The sequence below is a fragment of the Stegostoma tigrinum genome, chromosome 7, assembly GCF_030684315.1.
Source record: "Stegostoma tigrinum isolate sSteTig4 chromosome 7, sSteTig4.hap1, whole genome shotgun sequence".
Taxonomy (NCBI): domain Eukaryota; kingdom Metazoa; phylum Chordata; class Chondrichthyes; order Orectolobiformes; family Stegostomatidae; genus Stegostoma; species Stegostoma tigrinum.
In genome coordinates, this window is record NC_081360.1 from 37,294,970 (window position 1) to 37,313,979 (window position 19,010).

The 19,010-nt window shown below is 40.5% G+C and overlaps 1 protein-coding gene across 1 annotated transcript in view; it reads left to right on the plus strand.

The window, feature by feature from the left end:
* Nucleotides 1-19,010, plus strand: part of col5a2b (collagen, type V, alpha 2b) — a 273,485-nt gene that overhangs the window by 144,701 nt on the left and 109,774 nt on the right. Inside the window, exons 17-18 of the mRNA XM_048534084.2 lie at nucleotides 7,004-7,048; nucleotides 9,745-9,798. Of these exons, the coding sequence (XP_048390041.1) occupies nucleotides 7,004-7,048; nucleotides 9,745-9,798 (99 nt within the window). The remainder of the gene's footprint in view (nucleotides 1-7,003; nucleotides 7,049-9,744; nucleotides 9,799-19,010) is intronic.

Below are 19,010 nucleotides of genomic sequence, written 5' to 3' on the forward strand. Positions count from 1 at the left end.
CCTGTTACTTTAAACTGATGCCCTCTGGTCTTGATTCCCCGAACCTGGGAAAATGACAGTGTGCATTCACCCCAGCCATGCCTCTCAAGCTCTTGTACATTCCTGTAAGATCTTCCATCAGTCTACTATGCTCTAAAGAAAAACAAAAATCCTATCTTGTCCAGCCTCTCCCTATAACTCAGTCCCTTGCATCCTGACAACAACCTTGTAAATTTCTTCAGCACTCTTTCCAATCTAATAACATCCTATAGCAGGGCGACTAAAACTGAACACAATACTCCAAGTGTGGCCTCACCAACGTCCTGTACAAATACAACATAACTTGCCAATTTCTATACTCAATGCTCTGTACTGATGAATGCAGTGTGCCAAAAGCCTTCTTCACTGCCCTGTCTACCTGTGACTCCAATTTCAGAGAATCGTTCACCTGAACGCCAAGGTTTCTCTGTTCCTCGGCACTCTTTAATGTCCTACCATTTACCATGAAACTCCTACCTTGATTTGACTTGCTAAAATGCAACACCTCACACTTATCTATATTAAACTCCATTTGCCATTTCTCGGCCCACTCCCCCAGCTGATTAAGATCCTGCTGCAATTTTTGATAACATGCTCACTGTCCACAATACTGCTTATTTTAGTGTCATCTGCAAACTCACTGATCATGCCATCTACATTCTCATCCAAACCATTGATGTAGATAACAAACAGCAATGGGCTCAGCACTGACCCCTGAGGCACACCACTAGTCACAGGCCTCCTGTCAGACAAGCATCCTTTTACTGTTACCCTCTGCTCCCTACTATCAAGCCAATTGTGTATCCCATTTGCCAGATCTCCCTGGATTCCATGCGATCTAACCTTCCAGAGCAGCCTACCATGTGGAACCTTATCAAAGGCCTTACTGGAATCTATATAGACTATGTGCACCACCCTGCCCTCATCAACCTTCCTGCTCACTTCATCAAAGAACTCTAACAAATTTGTCAGGCATGATCTCCCAGGCATGAAGCCATGCTGACTACTGCTAATCAAACCCTGTCTTTCCAAATGCGTGTATAGCTTATCCCTCAGAATCTTCTCAAGTAACTTACTTACCACAGATAGTAAGCTTACTGGTCAATATTTTCCATGTTTTTCTTCACAGCCCTTCTTGAATAAGGGCATAACAGTTGCTACCGTCCAGTGTTCCAGGACCTCACCCATGGCTAACAATGATGCAAATATATCAGCCACGGCCCCCAAAATTTCCTCTCTAGCCTCTTGCAGCATTCTTGGATACATCTGGTCAGGACTAGGAGATTTATCCACCTTCATTCATTCTAATATTTGCAACCCAACCTCTGCTGTGACATGTACTGTCCCCCAAGATATCCCCACTAACTTCCCCAAGTTCCCAACTCTTCATGTCTGTCTCCACAGTAAATGCAGAGGCGAAATATTCATCGAGGACGTCGGCCATCTCCTGCGGTTCCACACATACATCTCCACTTTGGCCCTTGAGGGATCCAGTTCTCTCTCTAGCAATTAATTTTCCTCTAATATACTTAAAGAATCTCTTTGTATTCACTCCAATCATCTCAGCCAAATCTATCTTGTGCCCCTTTTTGTCCCCCTGAATTCCTTCTTCAGTAAACTCCTGTATTCCCTATGTACCTCCAGGAATTCCCTTGATCCCAGCAGCAGTGCCTCCTCTTTTTATCTCTTGTCATTCAGGGTTCCCTACTTCTGCCAACATTGCCCTTCACCCTTACAGTCCCATATAGACCTTGAACTCTGGCTATTACCCTTTTAAAAGCCTCCCACTTGCCAGAGGTTCATTTACCTACAAACACACTACTCATATCAACCCCTGCAAGCTTCTGTCTGATTCCATCAAAATTCGCCTTCCCCCAATTTAGAACTTGAACCAATGGACTATTTTGCCATTCTTGATAACTATTTTAAAATTCATAGAACTATTGTCACTGGTCCCAAAGTGCTCCCCAACTGTCTCCTCAGTTCTGCCCAAGAATTAATCGAGTTTTGCCCCTTCTTGAGTAGGACCTTCTATACACTGCTTGATGAATCTTTCCAGAACACATTTGACAAATTCTACCCAACCTAAGCCCTTCATAATATGGCAGCCCCAGTCTATGTTCGGAAAATTGAAACCCCTCACTATGACAACCTTATTTCTTCTGCAAGTGTCTGCAATCTCCTTGCATATTTGTTCCTGTAATTCCTGTTGACTATTTGGGGTGCTGTAGTACAACCCAATAATGTCACCATCCCTTTCTTATTTCTTAGCTTTTACTCACAAATCCACACTGGATGATTCTTCAATTATTTCATTTCTGACTGCTGCTGTGATACTCCCCTTATTCAAAAAGTGCAACTAACCCTCCCCTCTTTCCACTACCTCTGTCCTACCTATAGTACCCTGGCACATTAAGCTGCCAGTCTTGTTCTTACACCTTTACCTCCTGACAAAGAAAATTTATCCAGTTGAGATTTTCATTAGGTTAGAAACACAACTTGGAAAGAGTTTAAATCATTGCAGGAACTTTCCATTTCTGAAGAAGGGTCCAGACACGAAATGTCAGCTTTTCTGCTCCTTTGATGCTGCTTGGCCTGCTGTGTTCATCCAGCTCTACATCTTATTATCTCAGAATTTCCAGCATGGGCAGTTACCACTAACTTGGAATAGAATGTCCTCCCCCTTAGGCATTTTCAATCTACCAAATTGATCCCAGGACAAAATACATCTACTCAGGTATATTATAGCAGAAACTGCTCACTTGAATAGCCAATTTCAGTACATAGAACTTTAAGTATTCTGGAATATTTTTATTGATTTGCTTTCTTTGACTCAGGTCGCCGATGCATTAAATGTGTCTGCAGCTTTTTGCTGACTTCTGAATAACATTTTATTCTAAAAAATTAATCCTGGATTACATTGTAGTAATGGTAACAATATTGTTTAGTGAGGATAATCAATCTACTATTTAACCTAAACCTAAGTGCAAACTACATAAATCCAAATAACTATAAGATACTCAAGGGATAATGGGAACTGCAGATGCTGGAGAATTCCATAAGATACTCAAATCTAGTTAAAATAGTTACGTGGTATCAAACCCACTTAATTTCAGGATATTCAAGCAAATGTTTTACAAAAACTGTCACTTCAATCCAATGCTAATTGATATGTCATTTATGCCTTGTCTCAATCTAAGAGGATTTCTCTCTGTATATGCATCGAAGGTAGTTGATCTGCTTCTGACAGATGACAATGTGTACTTATACTTGGCTTTAAAGAAAATTCTACTGTTGTCAGTAGCTTAACAAAACAGGTTCCACTTAATGTTTTGAAGTGCTTTGCTCATTTTGAAAATAAGTCTTTTTTTTCTAAATCTTACCACTTATTTTTTAGCTTTTTAAAAAATTCTATGAAGTTCTACATGTTTATTGTCTGAAGTTTCTTGTGGGTGATTAGCTGTCTGCCAATTATAAGATATTCAAGGCTTTGACATGAGTTTCTGTGCTTAGCTTCTTGGCAATAATTCAAATCTATCTGGTGTTTCACATTGTTATCTGAACGCCATCTTAATATAATTAGCGCATTAATATTTCATAAAATGGTTAAATTTCTTTCTAGCATGTATGGACCTTATGATTAATACAAAGAAGGCCTCCCTATATCTACATATACTTATAGCTGGGAGACAATGGTCTAGTGGCATTATCACTGATATATAGATCCAATAACCCAGATAACATTGTGGGCACCTGGTTCAAATCCCCACATCCGAATTTGAATTCAATAAAATATCTGGAATTAACAATCTAATGATGGTCATAAATTGATTGTCAAGGGAAAACCCACCTGGTTCACTAATGTCCTTTAGGGGAAGGAAACTGCCACCCTTACCTAGTCTGGCGTACATGTGACCTCAAACCCACATCAAAGTAGTTGACTCTTAACTGCCCTCTAGGCAGTTAGGGATGGGCGATAAATGCTGTCTAGCCAGCAATGCCCTCATCCCAATGATGAATAAAAAACATGTGTGCATACTTTTCATTCTCTTTGACCATTAAGAATGAGAAACAATCTCTGAATACCATGCCACATCTGAATGCTAGAGCCATGTTTAAATGTCAGGAGTACAATGCTAGCCATGCTATTTTGCCATCTCAGGCTTTTCTAAGGGTGATGAGTGAAATTGTCATGGAGATTCTAATTTAGTGCCTCCTATAATGCTGATAGATGATTTTCCGGGGATCCCAGAGATATGGTGATTATGCTGTTTCTCTAGTTTTCTATGCTTCCTCCTTAAAGTTACTGGGGACAATAAGAAAAAAGCAGCAGAAATTACTGTTGAATGTGTAATTATGGGCTGTTGTTGCATAAAAATCTCAATAAAATCACCCAAAGCAACAAATCGTTTTCAAGTAGAACTTCCTTATATTTGTGACTGAAATATGCAAACTGTGTATGATGGTATAAATGATTCATTGAACATTTAAGGCACTTAATATCTTTTAAATTGATTTGGAAGAATCATGCTTTTAAAATATAGAGCTCTGAATAAATCATCTATTAACAGGAAGAAATGAATTTAAAAAGTGTGAAATAAAAGGGAAATCGAAGTAAGAAATATAATTTTCTGGTGCATTCTGACTGCCATTGAAATGTGTTTCAGTTCTTGAAATTTAATCCCAGAAGTGTAACATTGAAAGATTTTCCCCACTGTTATCATGATGTGGGTTTCTTAAGTTGTTTAATGACTATAAATTTCCCATGTCACTGTTGGTCACATCAACGTTTTTCAGTTTGAGGATCTGATCCAGCAGTTGTAGAGCAAATTTCTCAAAAAGTTACATAGACCTAGCCAGAAAACTGAATTTATTTTTTACTGCCAGAAACTATCTTCTCAGCACCTGTTCAGTGGTTATTTCCTTTGCCAGTTTCTCCATTGACAGCCTTGGATCATTTCCCTATTCACAGGGGTGGAGTATGAATGTATATGGCAACAGGCTGCTGTTCTGTCAGAATCTATGTTAGATATGTAAGACATGCACTCCACTCTACAGCGTGAAGTAGATAAGCCGATTTTTCTAATGTTCTTAAAATTAATCTTATCCTCCCATAAAATGAATCCTGCTGTCTTCCCATTTCAGACTGGACCTTGCTTTAAGATTTACCAAACAATGGATGGAATTGATCCAACTGTATTTATAGCATGCGTATTTTGGTGCTGTACCCCACAAGACTGGTTTGTTTGCTCCCCTCCTTCTGAAGATGCATTTGAAGCCAGATTGCATAAATATTTAAATTTGACTATCCCTTGATGACATGTTTGCATAGAAAACACCTAAGACCAGGAATTATATTTTACATTTTCATCCATATTGTGGCCAATATGTGCAGTGTGTATATAATAACACAATATCATGTGGTTGCCATTAAAATCACTATATTGTTGTGCACAATGATGTGAATTTTCACAAAGTAGGGCTAACTCCAGAGTCACTTTAAAAATAATGGGTGGGCTGCAATTCTGGAATTTCCACCACTATTCCAAGGGCAGAAATTTGCACCAGGGTGGAAAAAAAGATACATGGGAGGGAGCCGACATCTGCACGCCCAATTTAGCTGGCTTCACTGTCATGTTAGACATCTCATTGTTCACCACAGCTTTTGTGGATTGGTGTCAGTTCATGTTTGGATGTTTAGAGAAGCTATGAACATAGTATGGATTCAAGAAGGTTTTTGAAAGGTGCATTAAAAGGCTCTTATTGGTACCTACGCTGCCATTTCCGTGTCCAGTCTTGGGTACAAATTCCAAAGAACAAATGTGTGCTGTTTAAACAGCACCCCCACCCTTGTAACTTGCCCTGCCTACAATCTGCACCTGGGATTGGTGGACCTGATTCTTCTTGGTCCAGAGATGGGTGTAATATAGCCCTTAAAAATTATGTCAGATGCTGAGTCAGGAGGTTATCCAATTCCAGTCACCTGTCTTGATGGTGGAAATCCAGCACTAGGTGAAACAGAGCTGGACACTTAAGAAGTTATTTGGCTTGAATGCACAAACATAATTCATCTCTCAGTTTAAAGTGACACATTCTCATCCCTGTATTTAAAAGGAAAGAGAAAACTTAGCTGAAACTGCTTGATATTAACCGCAAAGTATTATTTAGGATAGTTGACTGGCATCTGTGTGCTGCGGGAAGCTACGTAGATTGCACAATTCAAATTAACCTCCCAATGTCAGAGCGCTGGATCAAGCCAGAAATTGAGTTTCAAGAGTCTGTGACTTTCAAGTAAAGATTTTAATTGAGCTACTAAAGGCAATTCAATTGATACATAACAATGGAACGATAAAATATGTCTTTTTGTAATTGAATGTTGCCAAAATGTTGTTATGGACATTACGCATTTCTGTTGGTGAGAACTATAAAATGAAATGAAAAGTAATATGAGATTTGAACACAGAGGTAGCCTAAAGATCATGAAGCAAGAGGTCTTTATTCCATGAGCAACAGGGAAATTCAGGTTAAATAAGGAAGCATTTCCTTGGAATGAAGTCTGTGGTTTTTAGAAAATCTTTGTCTGTCTGCTCCATGAGCCCATCTTTCCACAAAGATGACTTTTTTTTATCAGAGAGGGTCCATTTGACTGCTCCAGCTGCCCTTCTTCACTGTTGCCACCTACTGTTAGAGATTCTATTGCAAAAAGAAAACATCAGATAGCACATTGAGATTTAATTAAATGAATGGTTCAGATTTGACAAATTTACAAATTTTGCATTATATATGTGAATCTGACTAATTATCATGGTAAAGCTTTTGGCAAATATGGGGGAAAACATGACCACTGGAAATTAATTTACACAGGCAGCAAGAGTACACCCATAGGAAAAATGTATTGTGGGGTTGGATATGTAGAAAACATATTTTAATAGGAAAATATTTTGAAAAATTGGAAACTCATAAGTGTTTCTTTCTGTTTCCAAAGGGTCCTCGTGGTGCTGTTGGGGCACCGGGTCTGCCTGGTGCTACGGTAAGTTACGTTTAATTATTTCCTGGGAAGTTATATATAATGCCTTTTCTACTATTATTTCTTCTCAAATTGAATTGGTTTCAGAGCATCAACTTCAAAATTAGTAGGTCAATGCAGTTTGCGTTTAACCTGAAGTGACATGCTGAAATCAGCTTTAGGCAACCTTGCACCCACTGGCCTGATTTCCTGCCCATTTTAGACAGACCGTGATACTTGTACAGCCCCCATGCCCCATCACACAGGTAGGTTTGGAGCTGTTAGAATATGTAAGTCCCACCAATCCAGTAAACTAAATTTAATTGCCACAGGATGGTAGAGGCAAAGATGGGGCCTGATAAAATAGTCAGGATCTCCATCATATTGGCTCCATATGGCACTCTCATTCAGCACAAGAAACTAAAGCACAGATTGCTATGCGTCGGCTCCAAGGAAATTCTCAGCTAGTTTTTATAATGAAAACCCTTTTTAGGGGCTGATAAGCAGGACAGATATTATTTTGCTAATAGTGGGACAGCCTCAAAAAAGAAGCTATGGGCACCTCATTTGGCTCTAGAAATCCCTCTGGAGAATTTTCCCCTCAAATCAAAGGGGTGCACACCATACGCCATCCTGAATTTTGAATATTAACCCACCTTTTGAGTGAACTTCCCTCCCTAAGCAGTATTACTGAGGCTGCTGAGGCTTCAAAAGAGGGGAAAGAAAGCTCTGGAGGAACTCAGCTGGTCTGCCTGCATCTGTGGAGAGAACTGAGTTGATGTTTCAAGTTCCACGACTCTTCTTTGGAAAGGGGCCATCTGCTGAGATTTCAGAGTTGCTTGCCCTCTGATGAAAAACTTGCCATTTTGTGTTTAATGGGGTGACGGTGTCTAATTAGGAGAATACTTTTTGGAAAATTACTGAGCTTGTCCTGCTGCTACAATGTGCTGATTCACGACACCCATTTGGCCCCAAAGCCTGGCTGCATTGGAATTCAACCTACTGTGTTTGTTCTCCTGCACCATCTTTAGGAGCTGCCCGAAAGAAACAGTATGTGTTTCTCTGCCTCTCTCCTATTATTTTCAACAAACGGTAAACAGCATAAGTTTAATTGACTTCCCAGATGTTTTAGAATGAAATATAACTATCTCTTTCTCTCAAAATACAGAAGATGACCATATCAGCGTCTCCTGTCCAAATCTTGCAAAGATTTGCCCTCTCTCTATTTAGCAAATACAGAACAGCACCAGAGACTGAGTGAAAATATCTTCATTATTGCAATTGCTAGAATAAGTTAGGCTAACGTTAAGTGAGATTGAGGTTGAGGTACTTCATTTTTGGACACCCAAGATTTAATGACCTCTGTTGGCTAACCCTTTCCTTGTCACAACATTGTCTGCACAGTTGCAGGTCGCTCTCATTTCCATGCCCTGCCTTCTTCCTTTGCCCTAATGAAAATACAGCTGTTTAATTTAAACTACTTTCCACTCGACATTACTTGTGCCAAATAGAGACACTTGTCTCTGAGTTGATACTAGATATGACGCATAAAATAAATTGAATAGAATGCTACAATGAACATTTATTTTGTTAGGCTGTGGCACAGAAATAGTTTGTGATTTTCCACAGTTTTATATACTGATAAAAGCATGCAGACCAACCAACCAATTGAGGTTGAAACCGCACGTTTGCAATTCTAACGGAAGCAAAATATGGTCAGCAGTTAAAGATAATAACTCAACCCTTAACATTCTCTGATAGAGTAAAAAAATTGGCTGGTGCCTAAATAATGAAAATTGTTTGAAAAGCTCTTCCAGTTTTAACATGGTTTTGGTCTATCTTGACTCAGTTAATTGAGCTGAATAAACTGAATCCAAGAATTTACACCTTTCACTCATTATGGAAATACAGCTCCTCAAACTTACGGATAAATTCAAGTCATAAATAAAATTTGAACTGATCTCATCTGTCACAATATTTCACTAAGTCGCTCCCGGTTTGTTTCGCTGTCGTCTGGAGGCATGGATAGTATTTGTCTGTAAATGGCATTGAAAATAGATTGATATCTATGGATTGAAAGGATCTGTCCTGTATTATAAACAGTAAAATTATAGTAGATATGATTTAACGCTGAAAACTCCCATGCTCCACTGCTGCTAATGTCACAGCAATCTCAGTAAACAATGTCAATAAGCATAGGTTTTACAAACTAGATGCCTGTAAGAATAACTAAGCACTTAGATCTGGTTGCTATTTTCTATGTTCAGATTTAATTCTCTTCAGATCAAAGAATTTGTTTGCAAGCTTTTCAACAGTAAAGCCAGCACTGTCTTTTAAAGAGTTTTATGTTCCATGTCATAGACCAAAAATAAATGCTTTAGTTTGAACATCTTCCTGGTATTAAATGTCAAGCAAGTGTCACTGATATAAAACTGCTCAGGTTTCACCTTTAAGCCACACTTATACCACCATAATGCACAGCATTGTTCTAGTTTGATTTCACCCCTGTATTTCTGGAATTTCATCTTTTGAAAACATTTTGAGACATTTTCAATATTTGCCTACAAAGGAGGCATCACAGGAGAACACTATCTGGGTCATGCCAGTGTTATGAGGAACATTTATAACATATCTATAGGAAACAATGTATTTTTAATGTGGCAGCACTTGCTTTTGTTTTAGTTATTGCAATAACGTATCATTGTACTTTCATTAAATAGGGTCCTATCGGTTTAATGGGTCCCTCAGGTTTCCCGGGTCAGCCTGGTGCTAAGGTAACTATTTGTGATCGCTTGTTAACTCCTCTTTGGAACGATGGAAATTTCTCTTTCAAAGCTGATCATTTGCATTTACTTTTTTGTTTCCTTTTCTCACATTCACTCTAAGAAATTGGTCATAAAATTGAGGCTTTTTTTTCAAATATGTCTATTGTGTGATGTGCATAGGATTGTAATAAAATTTTAATACTCTGCACTTTTGCAAATCTGCTGGATGATGAAAAATGTGAAACGTTTTACATTCTTAACTTCTAAGCGTGCCTGTGTCTTGCAAAAGACAGTTGACGTGTTTGAAATTTGAAGGTAAATGCATGGATACAAAAAGGGATCAAACAGACATTTGGAAGATAGTTTATTCTGTCAGGAAATTAAATATAAGGAAGGGCTAATTGAGGAATTACATGGTAACATCTGTCACAGAAGATGCGATTCTCCTGTCTAACTTGTTTCCCATGCCAGACCATTTCCCAATGATGATTATCTTTGCTGCAGCTTAGATTTAAAAACAGTAATTTTTTGCTAATTTGATGTGTAAGCTCGGCTCAGTTTAGCATCACTTTTGTATTAACTGGATCTGTCTATTGTGGATTCAAACCTTATTTCACCTTATATTCGAAGGTGATGTAGGACTGCGTGGTTAAGGGAGTGCATGTGTGACATCCTTCGGATGAGAAACTAGATTGACACTCAGCCTATTGTTTCTACAGTATTGAGGAAGACAATAACTATAAATGAATACCACCAAAAACAGGTTAATTCAGCATGTATCCAGATGGATATTGCTATGGATGTAAGTTTGCTCGCTGAGCTGGAAGGTTCGTTTTCAGACGTTTTATCACCATTCTAGGTAACATCATCAGTAAGCGTCCGATGAAGCGCTGGTGTTATGTCCCACTTTCTATTTATCTGTTTCGGTTTCCTTGGGTTAGTGATGTCATTTCCTGCATTGGTTATGTCATTTCCTGTTCATGAATTCCTAGAAGCATGGCATTCGCATTGGTGATGTCATTTCCTGTTCTTTTTCTCACAGGGTGGTAGATGGACTTCAAATCAATGTGTTTGTTGATGAAGTTCCGGTTGGAATGCCATGCTTCTAGGAATTCATGAACAGGAAATGACATAACCAATGCAGGAAATGACATCACTAACCCAAGGAAACCTAAACAGATAAATAGAAAGTGGGACATAACACCAGCGCTTCATCGGAGGCTCGCTGATGATGTTACCTAGAATGGTGACAAAATGTCTGAAAATGAACCTTCCAGCTCTGTGAGCAAACTTACATCCAGAACCTCCACCTGAGATACAAATCTTCTCAAAACTCACTAGGATATTGTTATGTGCTAGTGAAAATGGGAACTGCAGATGCTGGAGAATCCAAGCCTGCTGTGTTCATCAGTGTCAGATTTTATTATATTGTTATGTGCTAATTGGTTGCTGTATTTTTCTCTAACAGGTATGTACTTGGTAAATAAGTGCTTATCATCTCTCTGTAATATGTGAAAAGCTGTTAAATAAGTGTGAAATGTTTGTTCAAAGGATCATTAATTTATTATTTGCTACTGGCTAAATGGTTTTTGTCTTAATTGGTTTTAATATTTTATCATATTTACATTATAATTATTTAGTTTGCAATCAGATGCCACTGAGATTTGCCTGTTCAGCAATTGGTATCGTGTTCTTGGCCACTACCAGCACTGCCTGATTATTCTTAAGCAGATATCAGTCTCAAATTGGTTTAGAACAAAGAACATTACAGCACAGTACAGGCCCTTCAGCCCTCGATGTTGTGCCGACCTGTCATACCGATCTGAAGCCCATCTAACCTACACTATTCCATGTACGTCCATATGCTCATCCAACGACGACTTAAATGTACCTAAAGTTGGCGAATCTACAACCGTTGCAGGCAAAGCATTCCATTCCCTTACTACTCTCTGAGTAAAGAAACTACCTCTGACATCTGTCTTATATCTTTCACCCCTCAATTTAAAGTTATGCCCCCTCGTGCTTGCTATCGCCATCCGAGGAAAAAGGCTCTCCCTATCTACCCTATCTAACCCTCTGATTATTTTATTTGTTTCAATTAAGTCACCTCTCAACCTTTTTCTCTCTAATGAAAACAGCCTCAAGTCCCTCAGCCTTTCCTCGTAAGACCTTCCCTCCATACCAGGCAACTTCCTAGTAAATCTCCTCTGCACCCTTTCCAAAGCTTCCACATCCTTCTTATAATGCAGTGACCAGAACTGTACGCAATACTCCAAGTGCGGCCGCACCAGAGTTTTGTACAGCTTCACCATAACCTTTTGGTTCCGGAACTCGATCCCTCTGTTGATAAAAGCTAAAACACTGTATGCCTTCTTAACAGCCCTGTCAACCTGGGTGGCAACTTTCAAGGATCTGTGTACATGGACACTGAGATCTCTCTGCTCATCTACACTACCAAGAATCTTACCATTAGCCCAGTACTTTGCCTTCCAGTTACTCCTACCAAAGTGCATCACCTCACACTTGTCTGCATTAAACTCCATTTGCCACCTCTCAGCCCAGCTCTGCAGCTTATCTATGTCTCTCTGCAACCTACAGCATCCTTCGTCACTATCCACAACTCCACCGACCTTAGTGTCGTGTGCAAATTTATTAACCTATCCTTCTACGCCCTCATCCAGGTCATTTATAAAAATGACAAACAGCAGTGGACCCAACACTGACCCTTGCGGTACACCACTAGTAACTGGTCTCCAGGATGAACATTTTCCATCAACTACCACCCTCTGTCTTCTTTCAGCAAGCCAATTTCCGATCCAAACTGCTATATCTCCCACAATTCCATTCCTCTGCATTTTGTACAATAGCCTACTATGGAGAACCTTATTGAAAGCCTTGCTGAAATCCATATACCACATCACCCGGTTTACTGTCATCTATCTGTTTGGTCACCTTCTCAAAGAACTCAATAAGGTTCATGAGGCACGACCTTCCCTTCACAAAACCGTGCTGACTATTCCTAATCAATTTATTCTTTTCGAGATGATTATAAATCCTATCCCTTATAACCTTTTCCAACACTTTACCAACAACTGAGGTAGGGCTCACTGGTCTATAATTACCAGGGTTGTCTCTACTCCCCTTCTTGAACAGGGGAACCACATTTGCTATCCTCCAGTCGTCTGGCACTATTCCTGTAAACAATGACGAGTTAAAGATCAATGCCAAAGGCTCGGCAATCTCCTCCCTGGCTTCCCAGAGGATCCTAGGATAAATCCCATCTAGCCCAGGGGACTTATCTATCTTTACCCTCTGTAGGATTTCTAATACCTCTTCCTTGTGAACCTCAATCCCACCTAGTCTAGTAGCCTGTATCTCAGTATCCTCAACAACATTGTCATTTTCTGGAGTGAATACTGTTGAAAAGTATTCATTTAGCACTTCCCCAATCTCCTGTGACTCCGCACACGACTTACCACTACTATCCTTGATTGGCCCTAATCTCACTCTCGTCATTCTTTTATTCCTTAAATACCTATAGAAAGCCTTAGGGTTTACCCTGATCCTATCCACCAACAACTTCTCATGTCCCCTCCTGGCTCTTCTGAGCTCTCTCTTCAGGTCTTTCCTGGCTACCTCGTAGCCCTCAAGCGCACTAACTGAGCCTTCACTTCTCATCCTAACATAAGCCTTCTTCTTCCTCTTGACCGGAGATTCCACCTCCTTCATAAACCATGGCTCCCCCGCTCTACAGCTTTCTCCCTGCCTGACAGGTACACACTTACCTAGGACACACAGGAGATTTTCCTTGAATAAGCTCCACATTTCTAATGTGCCCATCCCCTGCAGTTTCCTTCCCCATCCTATGCTCCCTAAATCTTGCCTAATCTCATTGTAATTGCCTTTCCCCCAGCTATAACTCTTGCCCAGTGGTATACAGTAAACATAACAGAATTGTGATCGCTATCACCAAAGTGCTCACCTACTTTCAAATCTAACACCTGGATGGGCTCATTACCCAGTACCAAATGTAATGTGGCTTTGCCCCTTGTTCATCTATCTACATACTGTGTCAGGAAGCCCTCCTGCACACACTGGACAAAAACTGACCGATCTATAGTACTCGAACTATAGTGTTCCCAGTCAATATTTGGAAAGTTGAAGTTCCCCATTGCAACTACCCTGCCTCTCTCACTCCTATCGAGAATCATCTTTGCTATCCTTTCCTCTACTTAGGTATAGATGCCAGTGGTAGCTATAAAACCATAAGACATAGGAGCTGAAGTAAGCAATTCAGCCCATTAAGCTTGCTCTGTCTTTCAATCAGATCATGGGTGACTGATAATTCTCAACTCCACTTTCCCACTTTTTCCATTAATTATTGATTCCCCCACTGATTAAATATGTCTCTGTCTCTGCCTTGAATATACTTAATGACCTAGACTCGATAGCCTTCTTTAATAAAGAATTCCATCGATTCACAACCATGACTAACTTCCTGAGTTAGAGTTCCAGTTGGAGCTATCTCGGATTCTCTGAAAGATGACCTGATTTTAATCCGCACCACAAATTGGGAACTGTGCAAGCTCAGTCTCAAATGGCCCTGTGAGATTCTAATTAAAGATGGAAGTTGCAGCTTAATTTTATCAGGCCCTGTGTGGAGACGACAAAGGAGACATTTAAATTGCTCTCTTTAGTGGATTCTTTGTGGACTGGGAGGTGCAGGAATACCTTGCTGGACTACAGGAGGAGTCCTTGGGTTTCCTAAATGTTAGTATTTTTCTACTTCCCCACCCCGTAGTGCCAACGTGGCTGGTGGAAACACTGCACAACTCTAATTTCATTCTAACTTATTCCCTTGGGGCCTGAAATCCGCTGGCTTCATTCCTAGTTTCTGTTGTAGTGACTAGCCTTGAAATCTTTCTAACAGGAGTCGGCACTACATTTCTAAAAACAGGCCAAATAATTAAAATGGCCCACATCTCTGGTTGAATTTTCTGTGCCGCTTTTCCTTGCCTGAAAGTCACCCCCTTCCTCCACTTCCCCAATGTGCTTCAAGCTAAAACTTACATATGGGAGTGATGTTTATATCTATGCGCGTGATATAGTGATGTTCACGCCTTTATGCTGTTGCTGGTTCTAAACTAAAACCCTGAGAAAGTAAGATAACAAAGTGTGAAGCTGGATGAACATAGCAGGCCAAGCAGCGTCTCGGGAGCCCAAAAGCTGACGTTTCAGGCCTCGACTCTTCATCAGAGAGGGTCGAAGGGTCTAGGCACCGAAACGTCAGCTTTTGTGCTCCTGAGATGCTGCTGGGCCTGCTGTGTTCATCCAGCTTCACACTTTGTTATCTTGGATTCTCCAGCATCTGCAGTTGTCATTGTCCCTGAGAAAGGGCATGATTTTTGATGCGTGATAAAACTATCTACTCCATGAAAATAACCAGCACATGTTTAGATATTCCAGGAATCTCATGTCACACTTGGAGTTGAAGTCCCCGCACTATCCTGCTCAGAATCAACTATTATCTGACTGAAGATCCACCATGAAAGCACACACCCGTTACAGTTATAAAGTGACTTTTATTGGCAATGGGTGTTCATATAGCTCAAGTTGTGGTTTAGTATGCTGTTCCTCCTCAAAATTTTCCAACTCCAGTGAATTTCCTTATGTATAAAAATATTTGAATGCTTCAGTATAAAAAAAAGTGCCAATGACAACAACTTTTTAGATCTGCCAAATCCAGGAGCCGAACATAAAAGATAGAGAATACGTCAGGGAAAAAAATTACACAGAAGGCATTTACAACATTCCATGCATGTTTATATTTATTCATTGTTGATCTCTTTATAGTGTAATTTAGATCTTTCTTGAATTATGTGGTTGCAAACAAAAATTACCACATAATAAACTTTTAAAATATTGCTGGATTTGACTGATCATTTTTGTGTTACTATAGTTACTGATTGCAAAGTAAGCTGAGTGGCTGTTGGTTGTTGATTGACAACTTTCTTACTTGGGTATAATGAATGTGGTTCTTTTTGTTTGGACAGCCTACATATGAAACAATCTTCAACAACTAGCCAGATGTGTCTTTATCAGAGATAATGGGAACTGCAGATGCTGGAGAATTCCAAGATAATAAAATGTGAGGCTGGATGAACACAGCAGGCCAAGCAGCATCTCAGGAGCACAAAAGCTGACGTTTTGGGCCTAGACCCTTCATCAGAGAGGGGGATGGGGAGAGGGAACTGGAATAAATAGGGAGAGAGAGAGAGGCGGACCGAAGATGGAGAGTAAAGAAGATAGGTGGAGAGAGTATAGGTGGGGAGGTAGGGAGGGGATAGGTCAGTCCAGGGAAGATGGACAGGTCAAGGAGGTGGGATGAGGTTAGTAGGTAGATGGGGGTGCGGCTTGGGGTGGGAGGAAGGGATGGGTGAGAGGAAGAACCGGTTAGGGAGGCAGAGACAGGTTGGACTGGCTTTGGGATGCAATGGGTGGGGGGGAAGAGCTGGGCTGGTTGTGTGGTGCAGTGGGGGGAGGGGATGAACTGGGCTGGTTTAGGGATGCTGTAGGGGAAGGGGAGATTTTGAAACTGGTGAAGTCCACATTGATACCATTAGGCTGCAGGGTTCCCAGGCGGAATATGAGTTGCTGTTCCTGCAACCTTCGGGTGGCATCATTGTGGCAGTGCAGGAGGCCCATGATGGACATGTCATCTAGAGAATGGGAGGGGGAGTGGAAATGGTTTGCGACTGGGAGGTGCAGTTGTTTGTTGCGAGCTGAGCGGAGGTGTTCTGCAAAGCGGTCTCCAAGCCTCCGCTTGGTTTCCCCAATGTAGAGGAAGCCGCACTGGGTACAACGGATGCAGTATACCACATTGGCAGATGTGCAGGTGAACCCCTGCTTAATGTGGAAAGTCATCTTGGGGCCTGGGATAGGGGTGAGGGAGGAGGTGTGGGGGCAAGTGTAGCATGACCATTTTGAGTGGGCAGCCTACTATCAAACAATAGAATAATCTGCATTTCCTACTGATGTTGTTGGCAGTACAGTTAATTTCCTGGCCAGGAGTTAAAATTCCTTGTTTTACATTCTAAATACGTACTTAGATGAAGTCATAGAATCATAGAATTCCCCACAGTGTGGAAACAGGCCATTTGGCCCAACTGATCCACACCACCCTTCTGAAGGGCATCCCACCCAGACCCATTCCCCTAACCCTGCAGTTCCCCTGTCTAACCCACCTAACGTAAACATCCCTGGACACTATGGACCATTTTTTAAAAAGCATGGCCAATCCATCTACCCTGCACGACTTTAGACTGTGGGGGGAAAACCACAGCACCTGGAGGAAACCCATGCCGACATGGTGAGAATGTGCAAGTTCCAAACGGACAGTTAGCTGAGGCTGGAAATGAACCTGAGTCCCTGGCTCTTCGAGGCAGCAGTGTTAACCACTGAGCCACCCAGGGGCCTCATGGTGAACTGTTATTTCCCTACATTAATTTTTAGTTAACTAGTTTTATCTTGAATCGTGCATTGTGTCACTTGGTTCAATGATAATGCGCTTTAAGTGTCAATGCGCCATTTTGCACCTTGATGATATGAAAGCAAGAGTACAAATGAGGAGTGTGAGGTAAGATTTTAAAATGTTATATTTTATGTTGGAAGTGATATTGCATGACTTAAAGGTGATATTTGGCTACTTTTCCCACTTCATTCAGTGTTAGCAAAGGGCAGGTGTCTCAGCTCACACTGATTTTATTTGGGCGTTTGAATGGGACATGGAAATCGAATGACTGTGACTTTATAATATCCAGAAGATCATAAAGTCCAATATATTGTGGAAAGTTGTGGGCCGGCAATAGAAAGTATCCTGAAAACATGCTGATTAAAATTCCATTAATTCATTAATTAATAGGCCCTTTGGGGAAGTTATTGCCACCATATTTGACCCTTGTGTGACTCCAATCTCATAGTATATGGTTAACTGGTAGTTGTCTCTAGGACTCTAGGTTTGGATGATACAAGGTGTCTCACCAGCTGTACCTGCAATCCAAAAGGATCTGGCAACCTTTTATTATCACAGTGAGCAGCAGACAACAACAGGGGCTTGAGATTGACACCGTGACTTAATGTTGGTACAAACAAAGATGAAGGTCAAAACAGCTCTTGAGTTTAGCAGTAACATTAAGTAGGGAAAACAATGCATTCCAATGTGTAGATGTTTTCAGTAAATATCTTCAGTTATTCAAATTATCTGCTTCTCTATTGTGTTATGATAGTTTCTGGATAAATAGTGTTTTCTCCTTTTAAAAGAATCATGCAGGAGAAGAAAACACTTTGATGAAGGTATCATTTATTTGCCATTCCCAAGTCTGGTGATATGTTCATTGACATTTGAACTAATTGAAGAATCAGACTAAAGAATTAATCATAGTACACAGTGTGTAGGAAAACATTAGCTGTCTTGGCAGGAATGAAGTGTATGATTCCTTAGTGATTTGATAAACAAGGAAACTACTGGATATGAAACTTCATATCATTCTTGAGGCTTTTCCTTGGGGTGAACAGCTGCCAATGCAATGCTGCCTCCAGTCTCCTCAATACAGCAGATGTTGACTCTGTGAAATCATTCACATGCAGCCACATTGAAAAACGTGGGCAAATTTGGCTTATTTAGTGGGAAAGTGAGCTGTTGTTTGACAGCTTCAGAGACAGCTTCCAGCTGGTAACCGAACATGAAGAAAGTGATGCGAATTTAGTAAGTGGCATTTGGAAGTTGAAAAAAAATCTCTTTTTAACCTAGTTTTCCTCCAATGTTTAATACTCAGCAGCTCAAAATTGTCCCTATAATAAACCACACCATTGTGTTGACAGGACATTGATTTGACCCATAATTCCTGAGAACTGCTACTATTTACTTGACCCTAGTTCCAGTGAACTGCTATTATGCAAGAAGATGAGGGAAGGAGGGGCAGGATTGCCAGTCCACTTAACTTTGTCAGAAGTCAGCGCCACATTGATTGACTGATTGATTGATTTTTCACAGGTAGCAAAATGCAGTGAAAGCTTTGTTTACAAGCAATAGAGGTAGATCATAGTAAGAAAGATGTACAGATCAAAAAGACTTAGACAGAGGCATACAGATTACATTGCACTAGGGTGTGCACTACGGGAGATCAACGTTAGCAAGATCAGTGTTATTGGAGGCTGGAGAG